At 35.9% G+C, this 26829-nt stretch overlaps 1 protein-coding gene across 1 annotated transcript; it reads right to left on the bottom strand.

The window, feature by feature from the left end:
* Window positions 1–513: 513 nt before the first annotated feature.
* pkp3b (plakophilin 3b) lies at window positions 514–25112 on the bottom strand. The gene is made up of 13 exons (XM_060859705.1): window positions 24731–25112; window positions 16580–16668; window positions 14543–15159; window positions 14098–14221; window positions 12490–12694; window positions 11109–11283; window positions 9848–9965; window positions 9462–9626; window positions 9197–9379; window positions 7472–7625; window positions 6487–6682; window positions 4810–4897; window positions 514–2379 (listed from the first exon to the last, which is right to left on the bottom strand). Exons 1-13 carry the CDS (start codon window positions 24891–24893, stop codon window positions 2341–2343), a joined length of 2316 nt encoding a protein of 771 aa, XP_060715688.1. The 5' UTR covers window positions 24894–25112; the 3' UTR covers window positions 514–2340.
* Window positions 25113–26829: the final 1717 nt, after the last annotated feature.

Raw genomic sequence — 26829 nt, 5'->3', positions numbered from 1 at the left:
TGTTTGTTTCTTAGACTATCAAAATTATTTCCTGCGCATTTAATTCCATAACTAATATGGGTATAATTGTTCTTTTATTCAGCAATAGAAAGGTATTCTATCCCACCTTGCTTCCTAAACCTTTTTTGTTTCAAAATCCAGTATACCAATGTCACAAAGAGCCACCTCAAACCATATTTAAGGGTCTATGCTTTAAACTGCATAACCCTTGTCTATAATCAGTGGTGACCCATAGCATTTTAATGTGAATTCAGAGTAAAGAAAATAGAAAAGATATATTTACCAATGCATCTTGTTAACTAAATGTCCCATGTGTAAACCTGTTATTTAAGCACAGAGCAGCTATTTTAAGGAGCTCAATACTCAGAGGTAATTTTCACTTTCACTGAACCCTACTTCTTTCAGATTTACAATGTACAAGACTTTTATTTCTAGTAAATGCTTTAAAAATGAAGAAAATGGTCAGTTCTGAAAAAATTTGCGTGTTTATTACAATTAAGATTCATTGTATTACACTCTTTGACATTCATTTATCTCACTATGTAACTCCCTTTTTCTTTTCTCTTTCTATCCCTAATTCTCTCTCAATGGCCTGCACAGTGAGAAGATAATAATAAGCATTTGAGATAAGGTCAAGCCAAACCCCAAGGTCAGCATTTTTGGCTAAAGTCCATCAGCTTCCTGACATCTGTTTTTGATCTGTTCTTTTTACATCTCTCAGTCCTCTGTTATTTCCCAGTTTTTCCAAAACACCCCCTTTCATACAGCTATTACCATTTGCACCCATACAGAAGACAGACTGTGTAGAGGGCAATCTGTCTAGTCACTGCCTAGTGAGAGAAATGTGTATCCTATCAACCTTTTAAATCCTCGCACGTGTTTGGAAAATATCAACCGGAACAATGTGCTCCTGATACACAGATGGACGCCAGAGAGAGAGTGAGAGAAACCATTGTAAAGTTTTAAAAAAAAGATGGAAATATGCTAAAAGAATTTTCGTAAACACTAACAAAAGTAGACTTTATTAGGAGGACTAATGTAGTATGGATTCATTTGTTCAGTTATCTATATATGAGATGATCATTATGTTAATTATAGACGTCTAAAAACAACAGTGTAATTTTTAAATTGGCAATTTTTTTGGTTAATGTGTTAAGATAAACATCAAGGTCGAGGTACTGTTAGATTCTCTCATGTAACACTTCATTTCATTATTTAAATCAATCTGTTCTGCTAGAGATGCTACACTAACAGTAATTTCTCACGGTAATCTGTAACCCTTCAATAACAAAAGTACATAAACACTCAAATCTCTTAGATTAATAAACATAAAACAGCAAAGCTTGTAGCTTGAGTGATACAGAAAAAAGTAACAGCAGTAAATCAAGCATTAGAAGCAAATAAACTTGATTTAAGATACCATTTCTTTTGTTTCAAATCCGAGTCCAAATCTTTGAAAGTGCATGACTGTACTAGGCACCACATCCTTCTTTCTTTCTTTTTTTTAACTCTATACACAATACTGCTAAGCACCTCAACATACGTGGAAGAAAATGTTAATCATGTGGTCAAAGATGTGTCACTTAACAAGGGAAAGCTAGAGTGGAAGTTGCATAAAATCCCATCCCCAATGAGACACATTTTTCTCTTGTATTTCGCAACGGCACAAGTGAGATTCAGTCCTAGTTCAACATGCTAGAATCTTTCTTATTGTCCAAAAAACAAATATGAATTTACTGGGTTTCTTTTTATTATAATACGCTAAAAATTGTAAAAATAATGTGAACCAAAACAATTGAAATTGCTCATGATAGATAGCAGAGGAAAACTTCTAGCATATTTCAACACTGTGAGTCCGACACATATAAAGCATTAACACATCCAATCACACTTAAACACACTAAAAACTACTGGACATAGAATGACAATTCTTTTCCTGGTCAGTTTCGTCATCATGATCGTGTGTGTGTGTGTGTGTGTGTGTGTGTGTGTGTGTGTGTGTGTGTGTGTTTGTGTTGCTGAATTAAGTGTGCAGAAAAAAGTCCAAAGTGTTCATTATTCCTTACATTGAGGAATATGGTGCATTATTCCTTATATGGAATGGAGCTAATCCAAAATATCCATCCAGTTTTATCTCACTTCATTGGAAAAAGAGGCACATTCTCAAAAATCCACAGCAAGCAAACTTGGGAGGAAAAAGGAACCAAAACAAAAAGCACTCAAGCTCAGTCCAGAGATTAGAAGCACGTCCTCAAAAAGCCTTCCTTCATGGTGAACGCCGTTTCTCGTGTGAAGTTTCACGACAGGTCCAGACACTCAGTATTTCTCAGCATGACCAAATTAGAATGTTTCAGTGAAGTCTCTTTTCGTGAACCCCTTCTGTAAAATGGAAAGGAAACAAAAAAAGGAACAACAGTAAAGTATTGCTCACAGAATACATTATTTTACTGTTTATTGTTCATTCATACTGTTTGTGTGCATGTTTGCATATTCTTGCTTTAAAATGATTCAACCAACAAGACATTTAACGAGGGTTTGCTGATTTTCATCCATTATCATGTTAAAATATTCAGCATGAAATGATCAAATAAATATTTGAGAATGAGACATATACTGTATAATGTATAAATATGGAGCTTATTAATCTTCTCTAAGATTCTGTCAAAAATCTTAGAGATGTTTAATTCTCTGTCAATTAACTGTTCACAGCCAACTGAGTTTTCATCCATTTCAACTTCTCATGCCCTAAATACAACTTGAAACACTATTTTTCAAGCACTAAATGTGGTATGTGGTAGCCTAGTGATTAAGGTGTTGGGCTACCAATCGGAAGGTTGTGAGTTTGATTCCTATGTCCACCAAGCTGCCACTGCTGTGCCCCTGAGCAAGGTCCTTAACCCTCAATTGCTCAGTTGTATAAAAATGTAAGTTGCTCTGGATAAGGGTGTCTGCTAAATGCTGTAAATGTAAATGAACTAAAGCATGTCAGGAGTAATGCAAACCTTCGGACACTTTTTGGGACTTCATATACTGATGAAAGTATATCAGTCAATCTTAAATGAAGAAACAAACTAAGCAAACAATGAGAACAATCAAACAAAAACTTTGTATTTTTCTAACAGGAAAAAAACATGGGATAAAATCATTGGCAAGTTTATTCGCCACACCCAGTAAAACCCCTGTAGCACTGGAGGCAGATATTACAAAGCTTGTGATGAGAAATGTTGTCTATTGTTGAACCAGGACGACTAACAGATAGTGCTGCAACTGGGTGGAACAATGCTTTGTGCATTCCTGCCACATTCCACACATCGTACTTATCTGACCAAAGCCATAATGAGTCCGAGTGCATCAAGTGGGAGATTGTGCTCATTATAGTGTTACTCAAAAACAATGCTATTACAACTTCAGATATGTCTTTGGGAAGCACAGATTTGATCTTATTATACTGGTCAATCACAGCGTGCTCGTATGAACCATGAAACTAGAGTTCCTTTGAATCAGGATTTTCAAAAATAAAAAATAAAAACAAGAAAACTATAAGAAGGGCAGATTTGTTCATCCAGTAAGCAAAAAAAACACAAGTGGGATATGCTGTTATGTAAAAATAATCAATGATTGGGTAGTGATGAAATGTAAAGCTGAGTTTCCACCCTGAAATGTATTATTTTCCTATAACAGCACATCCCATCATGTTTGTTTGTTTGTTTATTTATTTATTTATTTATTTAATGACATACTTTTATCTGTTTATAGTTCCATTTCAAGTTGTGGAATATTTGCAACGTAATTTAGTCTGTTATCATGATATCTGCTATTAAACTTATTCTCTCACCAAACTCTCCTTTTTCCGTCTAAGAAATTAATAAAATAAAAATGCAGCTTGTCATATTACAGATCGTGTAGACTTTCATGATTCCAAATGTTTTTTCATCCAATATGTGGAGCACCTGCCAAATAAATCCCTGTGTTTCTATTATTGTTACCATAGAAACAATAACATACTGGGATTTTTTTTTCAGCCAAACTACTATCAGAGCTGCTGTTATAGCTTTTGATGAACCAGAATCATAAATCCACCAATGCTGTAGTATAATATGCATTCAATAATACAAAATACATGACAGTAAAGTCAAATACAAATGTATCAGTGAGTTAAATATTGTATAATATACTTCAATTAAATAAGCTGAAACATTGCAATGTGTCAAAGTTCTTATGTCCACAAAACTGCCTCTTAGTTTGTTTTATGTTTTTTTAGAGGATATTGTAAAACGTTAATCAGTAATCCTGTTAATGAACTTCATGTAACTCTGGAAAAGGTCAACAAGACTTGCAGGATGAGCAATGAAGCAAAATAAACAAAGTTTCCACAGACATTTTCTGTGTTAAAATATGTTTTATACTGCATGGTGTAGTTTTTATACGTTTCAGGCATCCTGAAACTGTAATATCAGAGAGTTAACGAGGAGGAACTTCTTCGCACAGGGTGTTTGGATCCTTGACCAGGACAACATACGGAACTTTTCTGGACTTGTCTGCACAACACCATCTTCCTCAAGCAGATTTGCACAGCATATGTTCTATACATTGAAATAAAATTGCACACATCTGCACCTTAATAATCATACTGTTCTGCACTAATGTGTATTCATATATCTTCTATTTATTTTTCTCTTCCAACCTGTATGGATAATTTTTTTTATTTATTACACAGACAGTCTGAAAAACCATTTCACTGCATGCCGAACTGTGTGTGGTTGTGTGTGACCAATAAAATTAAAATTTATATTTGAATGCCAGTCTCACCTGCTTGTAGTTTTTATGCAGCTTGCTGTACTGAAACATGTTACACAGAACTGTGGAGGCGGCCTTAGCTGCTTTCACCTTCCCTGGACTGAGACGCAGAAGGAAATCAGAAACATGAGAACCACCCACTGGACCATACACAGGACAATTTTGCTAAATAATGAATAAGCCATATGACACGACAGCACAGGAGTAGGAGTGGAGAAGATTAGCTTGAACAGAGGACATTTTTGTGTCCTGAAGACATTTGCATCACGGTCGATTGCTTAAAGACTGCAAAGGAAACAAGAGGGCCATGAAAAGCTTGGCTTCCTTTACTCTCAATTTACTCTCCGTACTCTTTGATTAAACATCATAACCTAGAACATCAGTGACTACTTGTCTCAGTATATACGCATATACAATCACACAGCAAAGCTCAATGTTTTAAGAATTCAAACTTCTATTTTGAATCCAGGTCCCAAGTGAATGCAGTGCTTATGTGAGTGTCACTGAAATAATCAAGAGCGCTTTTTAATGATTAATCTTGAGGTAATGGTAACTTGTTAGCATTTTTTGGCTCTCAGAGTTAGCCGGTAATGGTTTTGACCTGGTTTTACTGAAACCCTACAATTCTACAACTCACGACTCAAATTAAAACAGAAGAGTAGACTGATATCCAACACTGACATTAACATAAAAAGAAGAGAGGGCAAATAATCCTTTCCAACTTCTTTTTTTCCACTGAAAATAAATTGTTTATGAATGGAATTTTTTACTGGTCAAATCTGTTTTTAAAGCTTGTTTTGCTGGTTTCTTGCTTGCAACCAGTAAACATAGCTGGTCATGCCGGTAACGAATTATGCTATTTTAAGCTGTTTTTTTTTCTCAGCAGGATTGGTAAGCATTGTAAATTGGTAAATTGTTTACATCTATCTGTCTTATGTCAATGCAATTTTTAACCAAATTGTAACTTTACAGTAGACTAATCAGTATTTTTTAAAAGAGGTTTAGTTCTACAGAGATTAGCATGGGTTATGCTCTTACCAAATGAAAAACAGGGTAAATGAAACACGGCATAAAAAAAACAAACACACATATGTGAAATTTTGTTTGTCATAAACTGGGCTTAAAATTTATAGCTGTGACTATAAATTATTAGACTGTTAGCATGTTTACTAGCCACAAACATTTCATGTTTAATATTAGTTAGTTAGTTATTCATTTCAACATGCATGTATATTTGTGTACAACTTTTTTAAAATAAAGTTATATATTTAAATTAAAACACTTTTCCTATGTTATGATGTTTTGCCCATAACAGAGAAAACTGACAAAACATCATCTCATTATCTGGGTCATACAACCTGTCCAGGACTTTTACCTGATTCTACTGTTTTGTTTTTCCTTTTTCAGTACTTGCCTATTTTCAACTCAGTCACTTTTAGACTGGTCATTTCATACCAGCTGTAGGTTACATCATCACATTTGGCCCAACTTAACTGTAGTTTCCACATGGTGAGTGTAACGTATATTGAAACTGCAGCACATCAAGCTACAAAAAGTGACTAATTTCACCTACAAGTGGGCAAATTTTAATTTCTGTAGTCTTGTACATAATTAAATTATCCTTACGTTTATTAATCTTATTTCAATCAAGGTGTGTTCTAAAAACCCAGCCTATCTTATCTTCACTACCTGTTGTCATGAGACGTTTTGATTCCAACCAGTTTGGGCACTCCATCAAAGTAAGTCACATCTCTTGCAGCCAGTGAACTTGCCATGACCAGGTTATTGAGAATGCCACAGATGTTGACCACTACATCGCTAGATGGCTCTTTCTGATGGCCATCACTAGGCAGCTTGGGCACCAGGATATTCACCACTTTTGTAGCTACAGTAAGAGAAAGAGAAAAAATGTCATGTTAGGTCAGTGGTGGTGACAGATGAGTAAGAATTTCCACTGGTAAACTAGAAGAGTGTAACAGAATGAATGGGGAAGCAATGAACTGTAGCCAGAGAAAAAGCATGGGTGGAGACACTCAACGAGTATGAGACAAGTGGGACCTTGAGAAAAATAACATAGAATTAAGGCATGATAAGGCAGAGAGACGTGGTGTAGAGTTGATATATACATGGAGATCTGTGGAAGAAGTTCTCATTATGTTTGATTAAGAACGAGAAAGGGCAGGATTTAATTGTTGATTTAATTTGCTGAAGTGGTTCTAGGCTTAAGCAATTCAGACTTTCCAGCATATGGTTTTGAGTAAATAAAAAAAAAGAAAAGAAAAAAGAAGCCAGTTTGGCTGTTTAAGCACAGAATTGTGCAACAAGCACATTACAGAACAGTAAAAAAACCCATTTTTTTCTCACCAAAAAGGAAAAAAAACAGTAAAAAGTGAGAGAGAGAGAGAGAGAGAGAGAGAGAGAGAGAGAGAGAGATGGAGAGAGAGGGAGGGAGAGAGAGGGAGGACGTTGACAAAACAAGCCTTGTCAAAAAAGTCATGGAGAATACATTGTTTTGTAAAACAAAAGGTGTTTAAGGTGTAGGAACTAGCTTTACAATGACATTTTATGATTTTTGTGAATATCTTTGTTGAAAGCAAGTGAAAGTATGCCAAGCAAAATCACAGATCTTAATCTCCTCAGGAATTTCGCACATTCACTGGTGCCTGGCACTGACCCATATCTGCCTTGTCCTTGGAGTGCCGGGACAGATTCCTCAACAGGCCGGTGAGAGAACGCAGCTCGGCTTCGGTCGGAGTTCTCAACTGATCCAGAATCACAGGTAGCATTCGCTCCTGTTCCAGAGCTACACGACTCAACACTGATGCCCACTGAGAGACAGAGACATAGATCAAGAGATGAGAGACAAAATCAGGAAGCGAGAAATCCTAAGTTCGGAGTAATTAGGGTGATCTACTCAGACCGGGAAAAAAAACAAAAAGATTAAAGCAGAACTAGAGATAAAAAATGAAAAAAATTATAAGCTTAGATATGCCATGGATATAACGGAAATAATTGCAAGGAAGAAAGAATGTCAAAAATGTGTTTTGGGTTGTGGGGGGAAAAGTAGATAATACTTGCTCTTTGACCAGTTTCAGGCCAAAGTGTACCTCAGTAAAAATCAGGTCATCAAGACACTTTTGAACCTTCCACAGAAGTTATAAATATTTTTTTTATAAAATTATCCAGATCTGATAATGTTTTGGATATGATGCATATTAACAGAGAACATACTGACATGGAAAATTTGCAGTATTATATATTATTAAAATCTGTAATGTACATCATAATGCTAAAAGTTTTCACAAATCTTCCACTACATAAATATTAACGACAATTATATGACAAACATTTCTTTACATTTTACACAAAATGCTACTGCTGCAAAAAAAACAACTCGATGCTGAAGAAAGAGGTCAGAAGAGACTAGACAGAATGATCTGAGCTAACAGAAAGACTGATAACTCTTATAACCACTCTGTACAACTGAAATAAGCAGAAAAGCATCTCAGGGGCTGTATTTTTTGTATGCCATGATGATGATGTGACAATGAACCATTAATAGCAATGTAACAATGTTGTTCCATAAATATTAAGGAGAAATACAAAAATCCAGAATGCATTGTAGCCACACAATGTAGCTGTGCTGAGCTGCATAGACTTGGTACAGCTTGTTAGCTATCTCTGAAATGACAAGCTCAGTCGCATTCTTGGTGGTATTATTATTAAGCTTTGTAAGCTGATCTGTTTAAGCAGTACTGAGAACGCTGAGAGATGAGGAAGCTGAGCAAACTAAAGGAATCTAGTGCTGCTGCATCACTCTCTTTATTTTGAGTTAAAGCAAGAGCTAAGTCCCACTGGTGCCTCTATCGACTGGCAAATGAGCACCACAGTGTGTAATTTGAAAGTTAAATTGTTAACCAAAGTTAAACCTTTTTTCTTTTATGTTCATTCTTCTCTCATTACAAGTCACCACAGGAGTTCATTCATCTGCATTTTCAATTTGGCACAGGTTTGATGCCAGGTGCCCTTTTTATTTGTATCCAGGTTTGGACCGACATTGAGAGTGCGCTGACTTGTCCAGGCCCCAGAGGCTAGCTTGGTTTCCTGCCCGGAAATTGAACCTGATCCATGGCTGAAAGAGCAGGGGATCCTAGTCACTAGACTACCAGGGATTCTAAACTAAATAACTCAAATATCAAATTAATATTTCATAACATAAGTCTTGGATGCCACTAAAGGTTGCATGTTAATTATAAAAGTGTATATGTAAATGTTTAGGGTTGATGTTTTACATAAATATGAAAGATTAGAATGCAGTTACAAGGAAGTGCAGAAATGAATTAACCACAACTATAAATTATTTCAGATGTTGTGAGTATGCTGAGGAGTGATGTCTGACCCGGCCGTCCCCTGCAGTGATGTTCTGTAAGGCCCCAGCTGCAGCCTCACGTGTAGCGTTGTTCATCTCACAATTTTGCAGCACTTGATTATACAACCCAACTATCTGAGGATGCCAAAGCCACTCAGCCCCCTTTGGTACTCGAGCTACCTCAGACAATGTCGACAGCTCATGGTTTCTTTTCTGCAAGACAGAAACAACCTTGACTTGTAAAAATTTAAAAATAAAGCAATAAAGAACTTATTTGTACATTGATGTCACTCACATCCTTTGTCTTTTTGCTCTGTGGCGTGAAGCAGCCGATGGCATCTCTGCGATGTGTGTCCTGAGCTCGTGTCGGACCCTCCAAACGGTGTTGCACTGATGTGGGGATCTCAGAGTACAGCTGGAAAGACAAGTTTCTCAGGACACACACACAGTTCTCTACACCCTGCATCATGGGAGAGAACCACAGAGAATCACCTTATGTTTATTTTTTAAACATATTAATATCTGATAATTGATATTCTATCATTCTTCTCATTAAGTTACGTTTAAAATTTTGATATAGATATTGTCATGAGATACTTTCATTCTTTTGGAGATTATAACTCAAGCACATACAAAACTTTAGTTATACACTCAGAGCTCTCAGAGTTTCTCGGAGCTGACCTTGTCCTCAGCCTTGCCCTCCTGCAGAGAGCTCTGTATGTATCCTATGAGAGAGTCCACAAGGCAACGAGTGTCTCTCATCTGCTGCCTGGTCCTTCCATTCACTGAGCTCAGGTTTCTACAAGAGGGGGTGGAAAGAATAAAGGATACTGAATATACAATACATACAGTAAATGCTTTGACTTTGAACAGAAGTGGTTGTGTTTTTCAAGTAAGGCATTGCTGATAACTTGCTGTATTTGAATTGAACTCGGTTTGATTAGGTATGCATGAGTGTGCTGATGCATGTGGATCTTATAAATATTGCCTACTGCCTATTCATGTTGGTCTTGTAAACATTTACACACAAACACACCCAACACCCCCCCCCCCAACCCCCCCACACACACACTGCTTTATCAGCTGTGCAAGCAAAGTGCTTTAAGTGTTTGAGGGGTGGATGTGTGGTTTTTCTATAAACTTGATGCACCCCATCTAAAACTGGTAAGTGCAGTTTCTTCTTCAATTCTTCTTCGGATTTATATTGCCTGGAACCCAGAAAGTTTAGTCAAAATGTCTAGTGAAAGTGCTGCATTTTTTTTTCTAATTTAACATATTTAGCATAAGTTATGTCAGAAGTAAAATTTGTTAGAAATATTTACACGACTTTCAGAAGTCCCACTTTTGCTTTAATGACATTATGCACTTAGCCTGACTCCACAGATTTATGTAAAACCTAATTATCCATCTTAGATGAAATCCACATGAAGGCAGTTTTCACACCATTTCAATAGAACAGATACAAATCAATGGGTTGCACAAAAATGGCAGATTTGATTTGTCCTTCAAAGTAATTAACACTGTCAGTGTCATGCATTTGTACAGTAAGCTAGAAAACAGATTTTCAACCTCAGATTTTCTAACTGCACTGTACATATATAAAACTAAGCTAATAATATTTTTAAAGAAAAGAAATAAATTAAGTATTTTTATGACTTTTCTATTAGAAACATATATTTGAAAAGTTGTGATAAATGTATGAGAAATTATGAAACATTTTGCACCATTTTCAACCTATAGACTGAACTACTTCCTTACTCTGCATTCACCTTCAAAACAATTGGGATGTTAACAAGTGGAGCCAAAACTATATTTTTTTTTAGTTCATGCACTATAAAATTAACTTGTAGTTTTGTAAGAGAACTGTAAAATTGATGTACAGCAGATATTAGGAATATGCAAACCTTTGAGCTGTAAAGCTATAAATTGTCTGTGTGTATACCTAAGACAGCCTGTAGTGTTGTAGAATATGTCCATTTCAGACTGGCTCTGCTGAATAACAGCAGACTCTCCACCTCCTGAGAGAGGAATCAGCACTCGCTCTGTCAGCTCGGCTAGACTCTCCCTCGCTAACTTCTCCTTTAAACTGTCCTTAGACGACAGGTTCCACAAAATACCTATAGATAAAAACAACATCAACAGTGTACTGTAACATATATGCTATATTCTTGCAATGTTCACTTCTAATCATAGCAACCTTTATAGCATTAAATACATTTTCACATATATAACACATAACCAACTGAGACATAAAATATTGCTAAATCACCTGGCAACCGAAAACAGAGAAGCAAAGAATTTCAAGCCCTGTTTGTGTGTGTGGGTGGAAAAGGGGGGTTTACGCAGGCACAAAGGCGACCTATGGGAGGGAATTGTCCACAGTCCCATAGGACTTCAGAGCTGGAATGAGTCCAGAGAACGATCTGACCATTTTCAATCTCGTGCCTTTTTACTCACTGTGTCTCGCTAACCTCTTCCTTTCTCAGGATACACTCAGTGCTGTATTTATAGCAAGTTCACATGTGGTTATTGCCAAAACTAAAACAAAAAAAATCACTCTACCTAAATCTACCTAGTTATTAAAACCTTTTCAGTGCACTGTTTAAGTATTCCAGTTTGTTCTCAATTTAAGTGACAATAATTTATGCTTTACATTTACATTTACAGCATTTGGCAGACGCCCTTATCCAGGGCGACGCACATAAATGCTTAAATCTCTCTCATTGAATACATTAATGCTAGTTCACTAGGTTACATAGTTAAGATACCATGAGTTTAAAACATTGTTCAAAGTTAAAAGTTTTTTTTGTTTTTTTTTTTAAAGTGCTAGTTGAATAGTAGCCAGTAGCTGCACTATTCTGATTTGTCAGAAGTCATCAGGGAGGAATGTATAAGGGAGGAAGTTTGAATTGCTTGAGCTCATCCTCCCTGTAACACTGACCACATAAGTGATAATTCTGCATGACAGAAATACTATGAAACAAACAAAAAAAAAAACAGCTTAGCAAGTGAAAATATCTTTAATATAGTTACATTATCTAGTATTTCCTACTATAATTTTACATTAAAACAAATATGATTGCTAAAGCTAATTCTAGATTTTAGTTGCTAGTTTCCATATTTTTTCTCTAGAAAAAAGCTACAAATCGGCTAATAGAATAAGAGCACATAAAGACTGAAATAAGTATTAGCATCTAAAAAAAACAAAAAAAAAAACCAAATTTGATTAATAATAAGAATATAAAGTTACTCATAAAGTTCCTCATATTCAAGATATTTTTATTATTTAAAAAAGTCTTTTTTTGATGTACAGTGTGTTATACCTGTAACATTCTTGCGAAGTTCATCATCTGGCTCTCTCAATGCAGAAACCAGTTTGCTGATACCGCCAGCCTCGATCAGCGCTGCTTTGTTGTCCATGTTCTCGTAGATGAGGTTGCGTGTGGCTCCCGTAGCGTACCGTTGCACTTCTTGGTTTTCACTGCAGTATAGCTGCACCAGTGCAGGGATCCCCTTCAGATTTCGTACCTATGTATGTGTACAAGCATAGGAAGATGCTTTAAATTGACACTCTTGGAACGTTGCACTTCAAAATTCCTTCTTTGCCTTTGTAGGACACATGCAGTGAAGCATTGCCTAACCAAAGTGCCAAACATCTGCAGCTTAAAGAGATGAAAAGACAAGTTTTGGCCAGTTTTTGCTCTCATGTGTTCTCAGGCACAAAATGTTTTCCACCCTTAGGGCCTCTGGATTACAGACAGACGGAAAGTGTTCCATGCATTTAGTTTGAATGTGAAGCTAAACAATAGAACCTATGCTTAAAAAATAATTCTCGGAAGGAAGGACTTTTAAGGTCAAGGTAATGAAAATCTGCATATTTAATACTATTTAAAGGAAAGTTCCCTTTTAAGCATTACAAAGAGTAAAAAAAAATTTCATTAAAATTAGAGCTCTATTTAGATAGATTTCATACCTGAGAGGTTTTTAAAGGTGCAATCGTTATTTTTCATTTCCAACTAGTACAAACAAAGTAAAAACTTATGTAGAAATGATTAAAAACATAACAGTTTAAGCAATTGTCAAAACAATTACAAAAAAAAAAAAAAAACATTTTGGAAAACTGCCTTTCGGAATGTGGAGTATCTGGAATGTTTGTTTGTATTTGGATTGGGCTCTTGTCAATCATTTTATACATGCCCCAACCTCCTTTTCACAAATTTCATTATAAATCATAAAAAGGAGAGGTTGCATGTTTTCAAGCAGTTACGTATACAAATGTGCTTGAAAGTGATGTCATGACAGTCCTTGCTAATGATAACTCTAGTTTGCACGCTATCTCTTGATGAATTGGAAATAATCATGGGCTCAGTGTGTAAAAAAAGCATTAAAATTTTATTCGACATCACCCATATTTAATATTAAGAAAACCAAACCTACCTACTGTACCTTTTTGAAGCGTATCCTGTTTTTCAATTTGTTTAGTGAGAGAGATGAAGTTTCATGCACACACAACTGGGGAAAGAGCTAGTTCATGTTGCTGCCTGTTGCTTTCTGTACAGGATTCTCAGAGATGTCTTTAGTGATAATTTACATTTTAACCATTTTAACACACCCTTTAAAAAACTATTATTAAACGACTACTATTAAAAGAATTCTAATTGAAAAAATTTGTGTTAGAAGATAAATACTATCTTTGGTTGTTTGTATTATGTTTAATATGCATTTCATACAATAGTCTTCGATCACTCTTATGAAAAGTGCTGTTCAGTGTATATCATTAGCTGACGATTTAATTATTAACACAAAGCCTGTAATGAAGCTCTAAAAAGGAAAATCTAAATCAGTATAGATACTGTACTGTACATTATCTAAGAAAAGCGTCTATTGGTTTACTGATGATACCTGATTTTGCACAATAATAATTTGTTTACCAGGTCCTTGGCATCATTGCTATGGTAACACTGATGCTGAATGTAGGCGGCTCCAAGCATGTGCATTGCAACATCTGCTGAGCTGAGATAACTGACTGCAGACGTCATGTCAAGGCTGTGAATTCTGACCATGAGACAAACACAGGAAGAGCAGGAAAGACATCATGGAAAAGGTCACGGGTAAATCATCACAGATCAGTCCAGTTTCCAGTATTCCATTATTTTAAAAGTCAAGGGCCAAGTAGTTACCACATGACAACAACATGATGGGGAAAACTATTTGGCTTTTACTTTAACAGTTTGTCCAATAAATTGATAAAGCTAGTGGCCACCTTCTAGCATAAAAAATATCCATTTGAACACTGAATGCTTTCATTGTTGGCAATATAGCATATAATTGTTACATTCTGATTCAATTAAGCTAAAAGCTGTACGACTAACTTACCCTCCAGAAATGTCCCTGCCACTGGCCAATGCATCACAAACATCCATCCCTCGGCCAACGCTCTTCAGGCTGTGCACTGATCCTGTTCGCCGTATCATACCAGGATACTGCCCTCCGGCCATCATGGTGCTGCCTCCAGCGGATGCTTGCTGCCACTGAATAGTGTTGCTGCCCATCCTCTGCTGCTGCGTCTGCCGATTATTCATGCGCATCAGGGTGCGGTGGGCTGGGCCTTTGGAAGAATACTGATGAGCAAGCTCTGCCTCCTTCCATCCTCTACCTGGAGCATCATGCACCAGCGTACCACTGAGACTCCGTCTCATAGGTGACACACTGGGCAATGGACTATGACCATAGTAGGAGCGATGCTCTGAGGAGGTCATACCCTCCTGAGTTACCCAGTTGCCACTGGGAGAAGGCTGCCCTTGCATCACTTCCTGCTCCACTGGATTTACCTGGCCAATATGATGCCCTCCATTGTAGGAGCCATCATAATATCTGTACGGATTGCCCACAACAGCGGGCATGGGTGTGCCAAGGCTGACCTTGCGCTGTGTGCCCATTTCCACAGCTGAGCGTGAGCTGAACGCTCCAGTACCCTGATGCAATCGTGGATTCTAGAGCAAGACAAATGATGAGACAATAACTAAAACTTATCTCTCTTTACAACATCTGTAACACATGTGTGATTACAACATGCAAGAAATTAATTTTTTCCTGCAATGAGAAAAGTCCAGACTGCATGGTTATTTAAAACTTATTCATATAATAATTCATTCATTCATAAAGAATTTATGGGAAATGCATAGTCCTGAGGTACAATATAATAAAATTCTCAGTAAATGAAGATCTAAATCTGTATGATTGGGCCTGTTTTTTTTTTCTGAGGGAATAACTTGTCTGTTTCTGCCCTACCGTGGGTGGACACCAAAAAACATCTTCAGGTGATGATACATTTCTTTTTATTGTATTGCTTCATTGTTTAAAATGTTAAAAAAACAACAACATCAGATCAGTTCTGGTGAATTCACATTAAATAGTGTTGACTTTAAAAGATCTTTGACAATGACTTTTTCATTATTACAAAACATGTAAAAATTGTTATACATAGCAAGCAGGCACATATAAATGGACATTAGTTGAAAAATCCTTTAATACTCAAAAGAAAAAAGTAGGGGATTTGACATTTATTCTTATGCATTCCTAGTGTTTAAAAGACAAACATTCAGTATGTACATATCATACATTCCTATACCTTCTTCCTCTGCCTAAATATAGTACACTAGTATACATGTCTACATTATAGCTAAAAATTTACAAAAATAAAACTCATGAGTGGAGAAAACCTTTGTAGTCTTAGTTTTCTTTCTGATTTGGAATAGCACACTTGCTTTTTCTTGCTTGGAATAGCACACACCTGGCAATTGTCCCTTATTTTTTGCTATCACAGCTTTTTCTTGGCCATTCAACTCATGAGATCATGGATTGGGAATATTCCAAATGCTCCCAGAGCACTACATGTGTAGAAGCTGTACTTCACCTTCTAAACATGGCTTTGGCAGAAGAATGTCAAATACTACACCAGCATGTGATAGAGGTGTAGTCACCAAGTGTGTCACTGTGGGGATTGTCATGAGACTAACAAATGCTTGTTTGTAAATTAAACTTTTAACCTTATGATACTGTATATGACTGAAAAGGGTTGATTTTCAGACAGGTTTTGTCTTTTTAGAATAAAATTAAAGTCTCTGCTTAACATTCCTTCTTATTCTTTCATTGTAAATCTTTTCAAAAGGTCAATGGTGACACATAACCTCAATTTACCCCTCTACCGTAATGCTTTTTCTCTCTTTCTGTCTCTCCGACAATTGTCAACCCTTTTACGCTCTTTTTAACGTTTAAACAAACAAATAAATAAATAAACAGAAAAGATCCATTTCTTTTAGATGGATGACTGTTTACACTACAGTTACATTTTTTGAGGGTGTAAATACAAAAATAAAAGAGCACTTAGTACTGATGTGATGCAGTACTTACTGTTGTTCTGCTGCCATTGAACACAACTGTCTTAGAGTTGATTCCAGTCCCCTGGCTGCTGTACCTCTTCATGGATATGCCACTATACTCTAAAACAGGAAAATAGAACAAAAAGAATAAAACAGTGCATGAACCATGACATCAAATACGCCTTCACTGATTCAATGTGATCGTTCAAAAAGATCAGATTTTCAAATGAGTTCAAGCGTCTCTACTAATCCAACCCTCTCTGCTGTGAGACGTTAATACCACATATTCACATTCTTTAACTATGCACATGACATCAGAGATATCACAAATTAGTGAAGTGTTTGGATAACAGGTCTTCTGACATCCTAACAAAATTTCAGCAAAAGAACTTACAGTATATTAGAGACAGAAGAATGTAAAAGTATCCGAATTTTACTGAATAATTTGAATGTTTGATTTAACTTGGTTTCTATAGTTCACTCTTAATTTGAGACTTTTTATCTTATCTCTTTGTTCCACCACCACCGCCCCATACAAGCACTTTCTTTCTTACTACTATTCAACCATTAAAAATTTCACAGGTTGACTGGGTTTCAGAAACGATGAAGTCAGCTATGAAGAAATAAAACCCAGTTAGTTTAAGGGAGTGGGAGGAGGATTACTTATCAGACTTGTTCGCTTCAGAAACTACAGCAAGAGTCCACTTAAAATGTAACATCCAACAAAGAGTGCACATCTACAATAATACAATAACATTAAACTGTTTATATAACAACAATATTAAACATTTTCTCTCATTAGATCTGCATTTATATCTGAATTAAGCCTTTAAAACTTTATAAAAAGTTAAAAGTATTCATAGTATTTTGTTTTTCACTTTTCGTTCCGAAACGTTTCGTTTCGATTTTTTTTTTATTATTTCTTTGAAATAATTAAATAACAAATAGGTTTATGCCAATCTTTATCCAAATCATATTAAAAATGACAGAAGAATAACATTCTATGATACAATTTGCCAACACAAGAGATCTTATACATGAATGCAAGAAATGTTCCCTGTAAAAACTGATGCTATATAAAACACTAGATTAAGCAATGAATCAGGCAATAAGATAATTTTGTCTTTTATCCTGACATTTTAAACTGTAAATAAATTTTTACACTCAGAAACTAAATATTCTACCAGTTAAGAAACTTCTAAAAAGCAGAATTTCATAGAAAGAATATTGTGTGATAGCTATGTTTGTTTTTGTTTTTTGTTTTTTTAGAAAAGGGCTGTTTTGCAGGCTGTTATAAAATGGCTATATTTAAAAAGAGCCTGATTTGCTTGAACTCATTGGGGAACAATAAATCCAAAAGATTTTGTAGTCTAAAGCGTAAATGATGTATATATTTAAGCGTATCCTGTAATTATATTATATTAAAGCAAAACAATGCATCAATAGAAAAACATTTATTCAAATATTCAAAGATTTATTGTCTTAATTTAGTGGCTTGATACTGGTTACCTAATGACTGGATTGATGGTGCCTCAGATTAAATTTTTGGAAACTAAAGTTGTTTTTTCTGCTATTTAATCCCACTTGCCTCAAGCTTTGGCATGTTGTGTGTTCATGCTGTTCCATGGTGCTAAAGAGTTAGTTACTTTATAATTCCTGTCAGTTCGGTCTTGTCTTTATATTTTTTTCTGATCTCTCTAAACAATCTTTTCCTATTAAAGTGACTGGTGAGTGTATACTGTATGAGTTACAAAGTTAGATAATAAATAAAATATTATATATTATTTCTATTAATGTTGTTCGGGACAAATCGCCAGCTATAGAAATATACTAATTAATGTTTCTTTTTAAATATTGAAAACATTATACTCTACATGATCAATAATGATTTGCCACTATTACATATTTTGCAAAAGTAGGTTAAACAAGACTGGCTATGTTTCATAATCGTGAGATGAAAAACATTACATTTACAAGCTATTTGAGAATTGAACGTACAGAAAGACTTCACAAACATTTCATCACAAATGTGTGGTGTGTGGTCTTTTTTCAACATACATAATAATGCTGAATTGGCTAGAAATACATAAACAGCTCCCTTTCAGTCCAGCACTGTAGATAATTCAACACTGGTGGTCTTTGCTGTGTAGTAGATTTAGAGTTGTACAGTTTTTAGTACACTTTAAAGTAAACACTGTTATGACTTTTTTACAGATATATTTTAAGCCTTTTTTCCAGCAACTTACACTATGAGTCATACAAAAATACCCAAAGCTCCAAATAATTGTTTGAGGGGAATAACAAATACATATTTTTCATTTTTGTGGATATGTTCTCCAAGAGGTTTTTAGTTGGCTTGTATATTTTGTGTAAGTTTTTATTTTGAGGCTGTAACATAATTGTAAGCAGTGTTTCTTCTGTGGTTTCCTCAAACCATTTTCTCTTTTGTTTTATTTAGGTGTAGAACAACGGGATCGGTATGAGCGATCTCTTACCTTGACACAAATAAAATAAAGGGGTTACTGATAAATCTTTACTTTTTTATTAGATTATAAATCTTCATGGGCAAGGAGCTTCTTGCAAGTCTAATCAGAGTTAGCTTTCTACTGAAATCGGGTCTGAAAACATCTGGTCTTCTTCAAAATGTTGTTGCGTGACCAGGGCACAAAGATCAGAAGCTTTTGAGCTGCTTGTCTCCTCTGTTTCCCAGTTTTTTCTCCAAAGTGAAAGCCTTTCATTCTAGAAATCTACGAGCAGTATGTGGGAGTGTGTTGGTCACTCCCTTTCTCAAACAGATCTGGAACATTTCCGATGAAAAGCATCTGCTTGAGCTGAAGTCATATAGCCATGATGCAACATTGTGAATGGTATTTAAAACAGTTGTGCTTCATTGTAATTGCTTACTAGTAATTTTTTACATTTTAACAATGTTTCACACTCAGTCTTTTAGACTTAGTAGCTCTTTCTGGGCATCCACAGACTTAATTTCAATCAAACTCCCTCTTCATCTCAGTAGCATCACATCCTTAGTCCTTTTGTTCATTATCCGGAAATTCCTTACTGTAATTTCAAAAGAAGCAATCAAAATGAGCCTAGCCGTACTCACGAGCAACGCTATAAGGGAGGCTATTGTCTGGCAGCTGTGCTGCTAAAGCTGGGAATGCAATCATAAATCCTACTGACAGCTAAATAATGAAGCGGATGCAATTTTTCCGAGCATCGTCTTAAAGTAACAGTAGCCTGATAAATGTTAAGGAGTATTACACCATGCCCTGCTATATCTGTCAGCTATATCACACAGTGTTTATTCAGAAGAGAGTTGAAGAAGTTCAACACTGCACAGCTAACCACTTAACCAACAGTCTAAAAACAGCAGTGGGTTACTGATAACACATACCGAATGACAAGACAGGAATGTCTCCTGCACAGGAGTCACTGATTCCAGAGAAATGACCACTGAATAGGTCATTCTGAGACTGTCTGATACAGAGCCTGACTAAAGGTTCAGTCAAAATACGAGTGCTACTTAAAGGAACTACTGTTTTCAATCTTACATCTTTCCTCTGTGACTGTACTGTATGTGCAATTATTACTAAGATGAATTTCCCTGAATTAAGAAAAGAACCAGAGGAGTATTTGCTGAATTACAAATTACCAAAGATTTATATGGTTTTTTTTTAGCATTAGTCAGTACCTTGAGCTAAAATATAATCATAAAATTTTAAATATAAAAGAGTAGTTCTTCTTCCTTATGTACCGGACTGCTACTGTACATATGTCGCTCTAAAGGATTCTACCTTTGGCATTGCCTTTCCCATGGATACAAATGTTCATGTGTCCATGTGTTGTTTTCTGGTCTAGTCCCATCTCAAACCCTATTGTGTCCTTGCTTTGTTACCTGATTCTGTTCACCTGTTCTGCTTGTATACCATCTATATACTTTTGCTTGATGCTATTTCTTTGTAGCATCAAGCATCTTTATCATGCATTATTAATAAGCATACAGTATAATACGCGTCATTGTATCATCACTTTTAAGTCAAAGTCTTGTTTTCTGGTTTATAAAATTCCTATTTTGTCCATATTTGACCACATAGTTTCCAATTAGGTTTTCTAGTTTCTTGATTTTCTGTTTTTAATCAAAGTTTCTATGTTATTTCTGATCTATTGATTATATATAATTAACTCTACCTGCCTCTCCCTACTCTATGATGTTTGTATACGCCCCAACAAAGTTTGTATCAAGTTTACACACTCAAGTTTACACGCATCCTGACTCATACCGCCTATACCAAACCCCTGCTTATCCTCTTTCCTGTTCTTGTCTTGCCAAGGAGTTGAGGAAATGTATTCATGACCCTAAGTATAACTCTCTAGTCCTTTTTTTTTGTTCCTTGGTACCTTTGTTAATCTTAAATCTGCAAAATAAAAGGGGTTCTGCCTGTACAGCAGACACATATAGACACTTCGTAATTTTACACCTTCATAACATTTTGTGAATTGCCAACCTTTTGTATTACAGAGCAGGATTAAAAGCAGCTTTTTCTGTAGTTGTTTGATCACTGGTCAATGCCCAAACTGAATGAAGCATCAAAACTCTAGCTGATGTAACTACTGCTGACTATTCATTATCCTTCCTTTGATGCTGTGTGGTCACTAAGGAAACATAGGCACAGCTGCAGAGCCTTCTCTAAAAAAACTGGCAATAGGCTCAGGGCCCAGAACCAGAAGAGTGCCTTGAGAACACTGGAAAATCAGATGAGGTGGCAGCAAGCACCAAATAATACAATATGGTTCATGCATACTTGTAAACAAATGGAAAACAATGGAAAATTTCTTTTTTACAGTTTAACATTCTATATACAGTAGCATAACAGTCATCCTAAACGAACCTGACCTGAATCTTTTTTTATATGTCCATTTTGCTGGGGACAAACCTAAATCTTTAACCATCATATTTTAAGAAAATTTGACAATTTAATGGATCCGCTGGACTTCTACCTGGAACAAGACCAGGACTGAACATAATCAACTTACAGACATTAATAAGCCAATGAACTTTCCCTAATGACCTTGAGGTTTGTACGCAAAACCTTTTAAATATGTAGATTGTCTGACTGTATAGTACACAGTTGTGGAAGTGTAATGACTCACAATTGCACCCACTGCATCTTTTGTCACCAAGAAAAGAAATGGGTTCTCTTTCTCTGGTCTGGTTCCACTCAAGGTTTCTTCAGTATGTTGTCTTAGCAATTGCTTCCATTTCCTCTGCTGCCGTTGGCTTGCTCATTTAATGCTGTGTCAATATTTCAGCAAAGCTACTTTTTGATGAAATTAACAATCAATTGAAATAAAAATGGACTTGAACTGAATTCATGAAATACATATTTTGGATATCGACTCTGTTCCAAAATAATATTCTTCCATAAATCAAACTATCATATTGTTATATTCCAATGTATAGACCATTCTATTTCATGTCTTACTTCATAAAGTATTACCCTGGGATCTAAGGTTAAGATCCCAGCCTCACTAGTCATACAGGCTGAAGAAGTTCTGAAAAAAATCCACATGACATGCAGCCAAATTCAAAAGAGCTGCTACATTGGTTCAGTAAGTATACAATGGTGTGTTGGTTTTATAACACAGGGCACAGCTGCTCCTGGTGTTTGAGATAATTCCCAAGAATGCAGGGCTAATGGGAACGTAAATTCTATAGGCACCAATGAGAGATTGTAATGGATTTTGGTAGCTCACTGGGGCTGTTAAAACAGATGAGGAGATAAGGTAGCATGCCATTACCAGAGCTTGTTTGAAAGAGAAAAAAACACTAGTTAAGTGCTAGCTCTTGGATAGGTTTTTGGTGATCTGGCCTATAAGGAACAAATTCATGACCTCATGACTCAAAGGGCAGTGAATTTTGCAATAAAACACATCTATTCCATTAACAGAACTTTCAAAATTGGGTACTGGAAAATACAGCTGAGGATGGACAATTACAAAAGACAAAGTATAGGCCCGAAACAGTAAAAGAGGTTTGTGCCATGTTGGGACATGGTAGCTCTTCTCATAGTAAATGTCCTGAGGCATCTCACTCATTGTTTCTGAAAACTCTTCATCACTGACCACCGTTAAGCACACTGGCCTGTAGGGTCAGAGTGCCTTGGTTCATTTCAACATATTTTCTTATCCAGAAAATATTTCTTATTTTACAGATTTAGTTCTGGCCCAATTTCCCATAAACTTTCATTATAAGGGAATTTCCAGTCAGCAGTTTTCTGTTCCTTCCTCGGGACAGGGGGAAATGAGTCAAAATTCATGTCTGGGGAAATTATACATATATTGTAGATGCATTAAGTAGAAATTTAGTTTAAAAATAAAACTAGAGTACAATTTTAAAACAAAGTATTCTCTATTCTCTAGGGGAAATACTAAACTAAACATGACACATAAAGCCTTTGTCTAATGCATCTGCTCACATAAATGTAAATCTTTAGCAAATACTTATCAGGAGGTTTTGTCTTTCACAGTAGTAGGTGAAGGCATAAACATGATAATGTTAACACTAGATATTCATTAAAGGCTCAAAATGACACATGACCTAATTCCAACAGAAATATGAGCCAAGAAGAGGTAAGTGATACCTGCACAAACACACACACACACACACACACACACACACACACACACACACACACAAACACACACACAAACACACACATAGAACTCTCTAGCCAAATACTACCAAAACACAATAGCTTGGTGTGACCCATTTTAGAAATTTACATTTAATCACATCTGCTTCTTTCACACACACACACACACACACACACACACACACACACACACACACCAGCATGACTATTTTTTTCTTTAGTTTCTAATCATAGGAACAAAACAATATGAACAGCAGTAATATATTACTGAAATTACTGTAATCTTGCTAATGCTGGGCTCCTGAGGTAAAAAAAAAAAAAAATTCAGAATGTTGCCCTTTATTTAAGCTCTTTGACTTTTATATTAAGACCACAGAAACATACAAAGATCTACATAAAACAAGATGACAATTTTCCCACAGGATTTTCCATAATCACAGTCTGCTGCCTGGAAGTCCAAAATTAACCAAAACACTGCAATTCCACAACACATAAGCATGGGAAAACCCTGCAATTATCTTTCAGACGTTTTACCGTGACTATCAGTGTTTCCATTCTAACATCCTTAATATTTCAACCCCAGTTAGAAGACAAGCCCCATGAAAAGCCTTAAGTTTTAGTAAAAATAAATTCCTGAATGTGTTTTTAATATCTGTTACCCAGTATGACTAATTCATTAATTGCTGAATATGCAAAAAAGAACAACAATATACAGGAAAATTTAGTAAAATCTTTTGAATTTTGCATTTTCTTTCCACACCGTTCACTTTTTTTTTTTGAAGCTCCATTGTTAAAATCAAACAGATGTCGATTGTCTGTAGCTTTTCAACATTCCCTTTTGTGTCTATAGGCTTTTTCCAAATATTTGAACAGCAAACCATGAACCCCATGATACCATATAATGCTGAAGGCTACAGTGAGCAGAGGCTTATTGTGTGTATTCAGAGATGAGTAGAGACACTACCTGTGTTTAATAATAATAGGGCTATAATTCCCATCAGCTATGTTACTTAACATTCAACCTACATGGTTAATCTTACTGCTGGTTTTTTTGTGTCTAATAGTAACCAAAATGTAAAAACTGTAGCACTGTATTTATTATTCTAAGAAAAATAAGATACAGTGAACTGATTAAGAGAACAGAAACTAAGCAGCATGACTTCACCTCTAAGTGAATGCCATGTAATTAACCCTTACAGAAAGGTCATATGAACTTCACAAGAGTTTATTTACCCAGTGAAACTGAAATGTGTTGTTTTTCGGACGCTTCATGTGATGGGGTTTTGTTTTCATATGTGATTGTTCAGTTGATTATTTTATTTTAAAGTACATATCTGATGCATTTCTTTTCATTCTGTTTATTTTACGCACGTGCCATTTTATGACATAACATAGTTCGTGCAAAGCAACTTTACAGACCAGATCCCTAAACTCATCACTTACGATCACATAAAAAAATGCATGTTATTTTTCCATAATGTAAAGTATCTGACTATAAAGTCGACATAGTTGATTCGCGCGCTCACCTGATGACGCTTTTTCCGCAAGCCTTTGTTGGACCTGCTGCTGCACGCGCTTCTCCCTGGGCTGCCGGTCCGCGGTGAGCTCGCGATCATTCGGTACAGCGTACGTGCTCACGGCTGTGTGTGGCTGCAAAGCCGACAAAAACAAACCCTCACTGGTGCTCATCCTGAATATGACGCGCGGCGCACTATAGCAATGACAATTGATCCGAAAACAAACAAAAAAAAAACAAAGAAAAAATTTAAACTTTCCAAGGAAATCGTATCCGTGCAAGAAAAAAGTGGATCAGGGTTGAATGGAACACGTAAATAAACCCTCTAGCGACTGATTCCCGACTACATGGGAAACTCAGAGTAGACAAGTCTCCTCTTTCTCCTCTTCCAAGGTTGCCAGGTTGATTTATCTACACCCGTATTTATTTCTACCCATTAAACCCCACCCAGTTTTACGGAGACCTTTCTATACGAAATGCAAGGAGTCTAAACTCACAGCACAAACTAAAGACCCTTACAAATAATAAAATAATAATAATAATATTTTGATATCTGGCAACCCTGTGTTTTCATTCCCCCCTAACCAGTAGCAGTCTACTGGGACAGAACTATGTAAAGGTGGGCGGTGTTAAATGGATGGTTGGATGGATGGACAGGGAATTAAAGAGATGGAGGGATGGATTTCAGTTTAATTTTTTTCAACAACAGAAAGAGTGCATTAGAATAGACCACCTTAAAAACAGAAAATTGGAGAAAAAAGTAGAAAAAAAACTAGAAATGCTTTTGGAAAAGTCTGATAGATAGTTAAAAGGTTCTATATAAAAGTTTACAGAAAGTTATTTGGTTACTTCTTCTCAGGTTTCTCTGTTTAGTTTCTCTTTTCTTTGTTTCTAAGGTGGCTCCCTTATCAACAGGGAGAAACTCAGCTATACCCCCTCAAAAATAGATGACATCATCTCTCCCTTCTAACTCATTATAAATCTCAGAAGATGATGGGTGTGTGGGAGAGCATTTGTTCTCCAGGATGAGGAATGAAACCAGTGTGCAGCTGAGAAAATCAGACAGTCAGGGGTTGACGTTGCTCCCATTAAGATTCGGATGAAGGCATTTCTTTAAAATGTTATGGAGTGGTTTGACTTAATGTAAAGTTTTCCTGGTGTAATTACATAGTTGTAAACTTGTACATCTAGCCTTACAGTGCATTAGATCAGATTTGTTTGATCTGTTTTCCACTTTGCATTTCTCCCAGTTTGAAAGGAGAACTAAGAAGTCTTTGTTCCTTAAATAAAAAAGGCAGCCCAGTAAAGCCATGTATTGATTGCTTAGTCTGATACGCCCAGCCCATAAATGTGACAAGTTACCATGTTGGTCAGCATCCACTGTTTCGTACAAAAGCCTCCCTGTGATTCACAATCCTGTGAATCTTTTTAAAGGTTTCTTCCTCTTTTGAGTTCACTCCAGGGTAATGCGTATAGCTGAAGATAAATCTTCATGATGTAGCGTAAATCTCTTCATGAATTTAGAACATGTACTGTAGTTGTTATGCATGAACGTTTACTGATACAATTTCAACATATTTCTCATTAATGACAAAAGTATACAGTTAAGTAAACAATTTGCAACTGTTAACACCTAAAATCTAATAATTAAATTAAATCATAGCCTGATTTATCCTAATTTATCCACATTTTAATTATCGTACCATATTGTATTACTGCATTAAAACCAGCATAGATTGACTTTATGACCAAAAGTATGTGACCCTTGTCGGCCCCAATTCGTAAAATTAAGATTTCCCTATGCTTTATCCAAAAGGCCCAACCACTTTCAGCATGAAAATTACCATGTGCACAAAGTGAGCTCTATAAAGACATATATCTTTTGTTTACTGAGGCTGGTGTGTAAGAAATTGAGAGCTCTGCACAGAGCCCTGACCTGAACCCCACTGAAAAAGTTTGGACCAGTCCTCCTTACCAAACCAACAGTGGCCAACCTTACCAATTATTCAAAATCTAGTGGCAAGCCTTCTCAAAGTCTAGTAAAAGCTGATATTACCACATAGGGCGGCCAACTTTGGAATATAATACTAAAAAAAAAGAGTTTTGTCA

This window comes from Tachysurus vachellii, chromosome 23 (genome assembly GCF_030014155.1).
Source record: "Tachysurus vachellii isolate PV-2020 chromosome 23, HZAU_Pvac_v1, whole genome shotgun sequence".
In the NCBI taxonomy this organism is placed as follows: domain Eukaryota; kingdom Metazoa; phylum Chordata; class Actinopteri; order Siluriformes; family Bagridae; genus Tachysurus; species Tachysurus vachellii.
The sequence above is the reverse complement of the archived record's forward strand: the minus strand, read 5'-3'. Positions and strand labels throughout refer to the sequence as shown.

What these genes read in the sequence shown, in the direction of transcription:
- pkp3b (XM_060859705.1), bottom strand. Translation starts at nt 24,893, where the DNA reads ATGAGCACCAGTGAGGGTTTGTTTTTGTCGGCTTTGCAGCCACACACA. An exon ending in TCAATGGCAGCAGAACAACA is followed by an intron (nt 15,160 to 16,579) that starts GTAAGTACTGCA and finishes GTCTTGCTCTAG; the next exon opens with AATCCACGATTGCATCAGGG. An exon ending in AACACTACAGGCTGTCTTAG is followed by an intron (nt 9,966 to 11,108) that starts GTATACACACAG and finishes CCCCTCTTGTAG; the next exon opens with AAACCTGAGCTCAGTGAATG.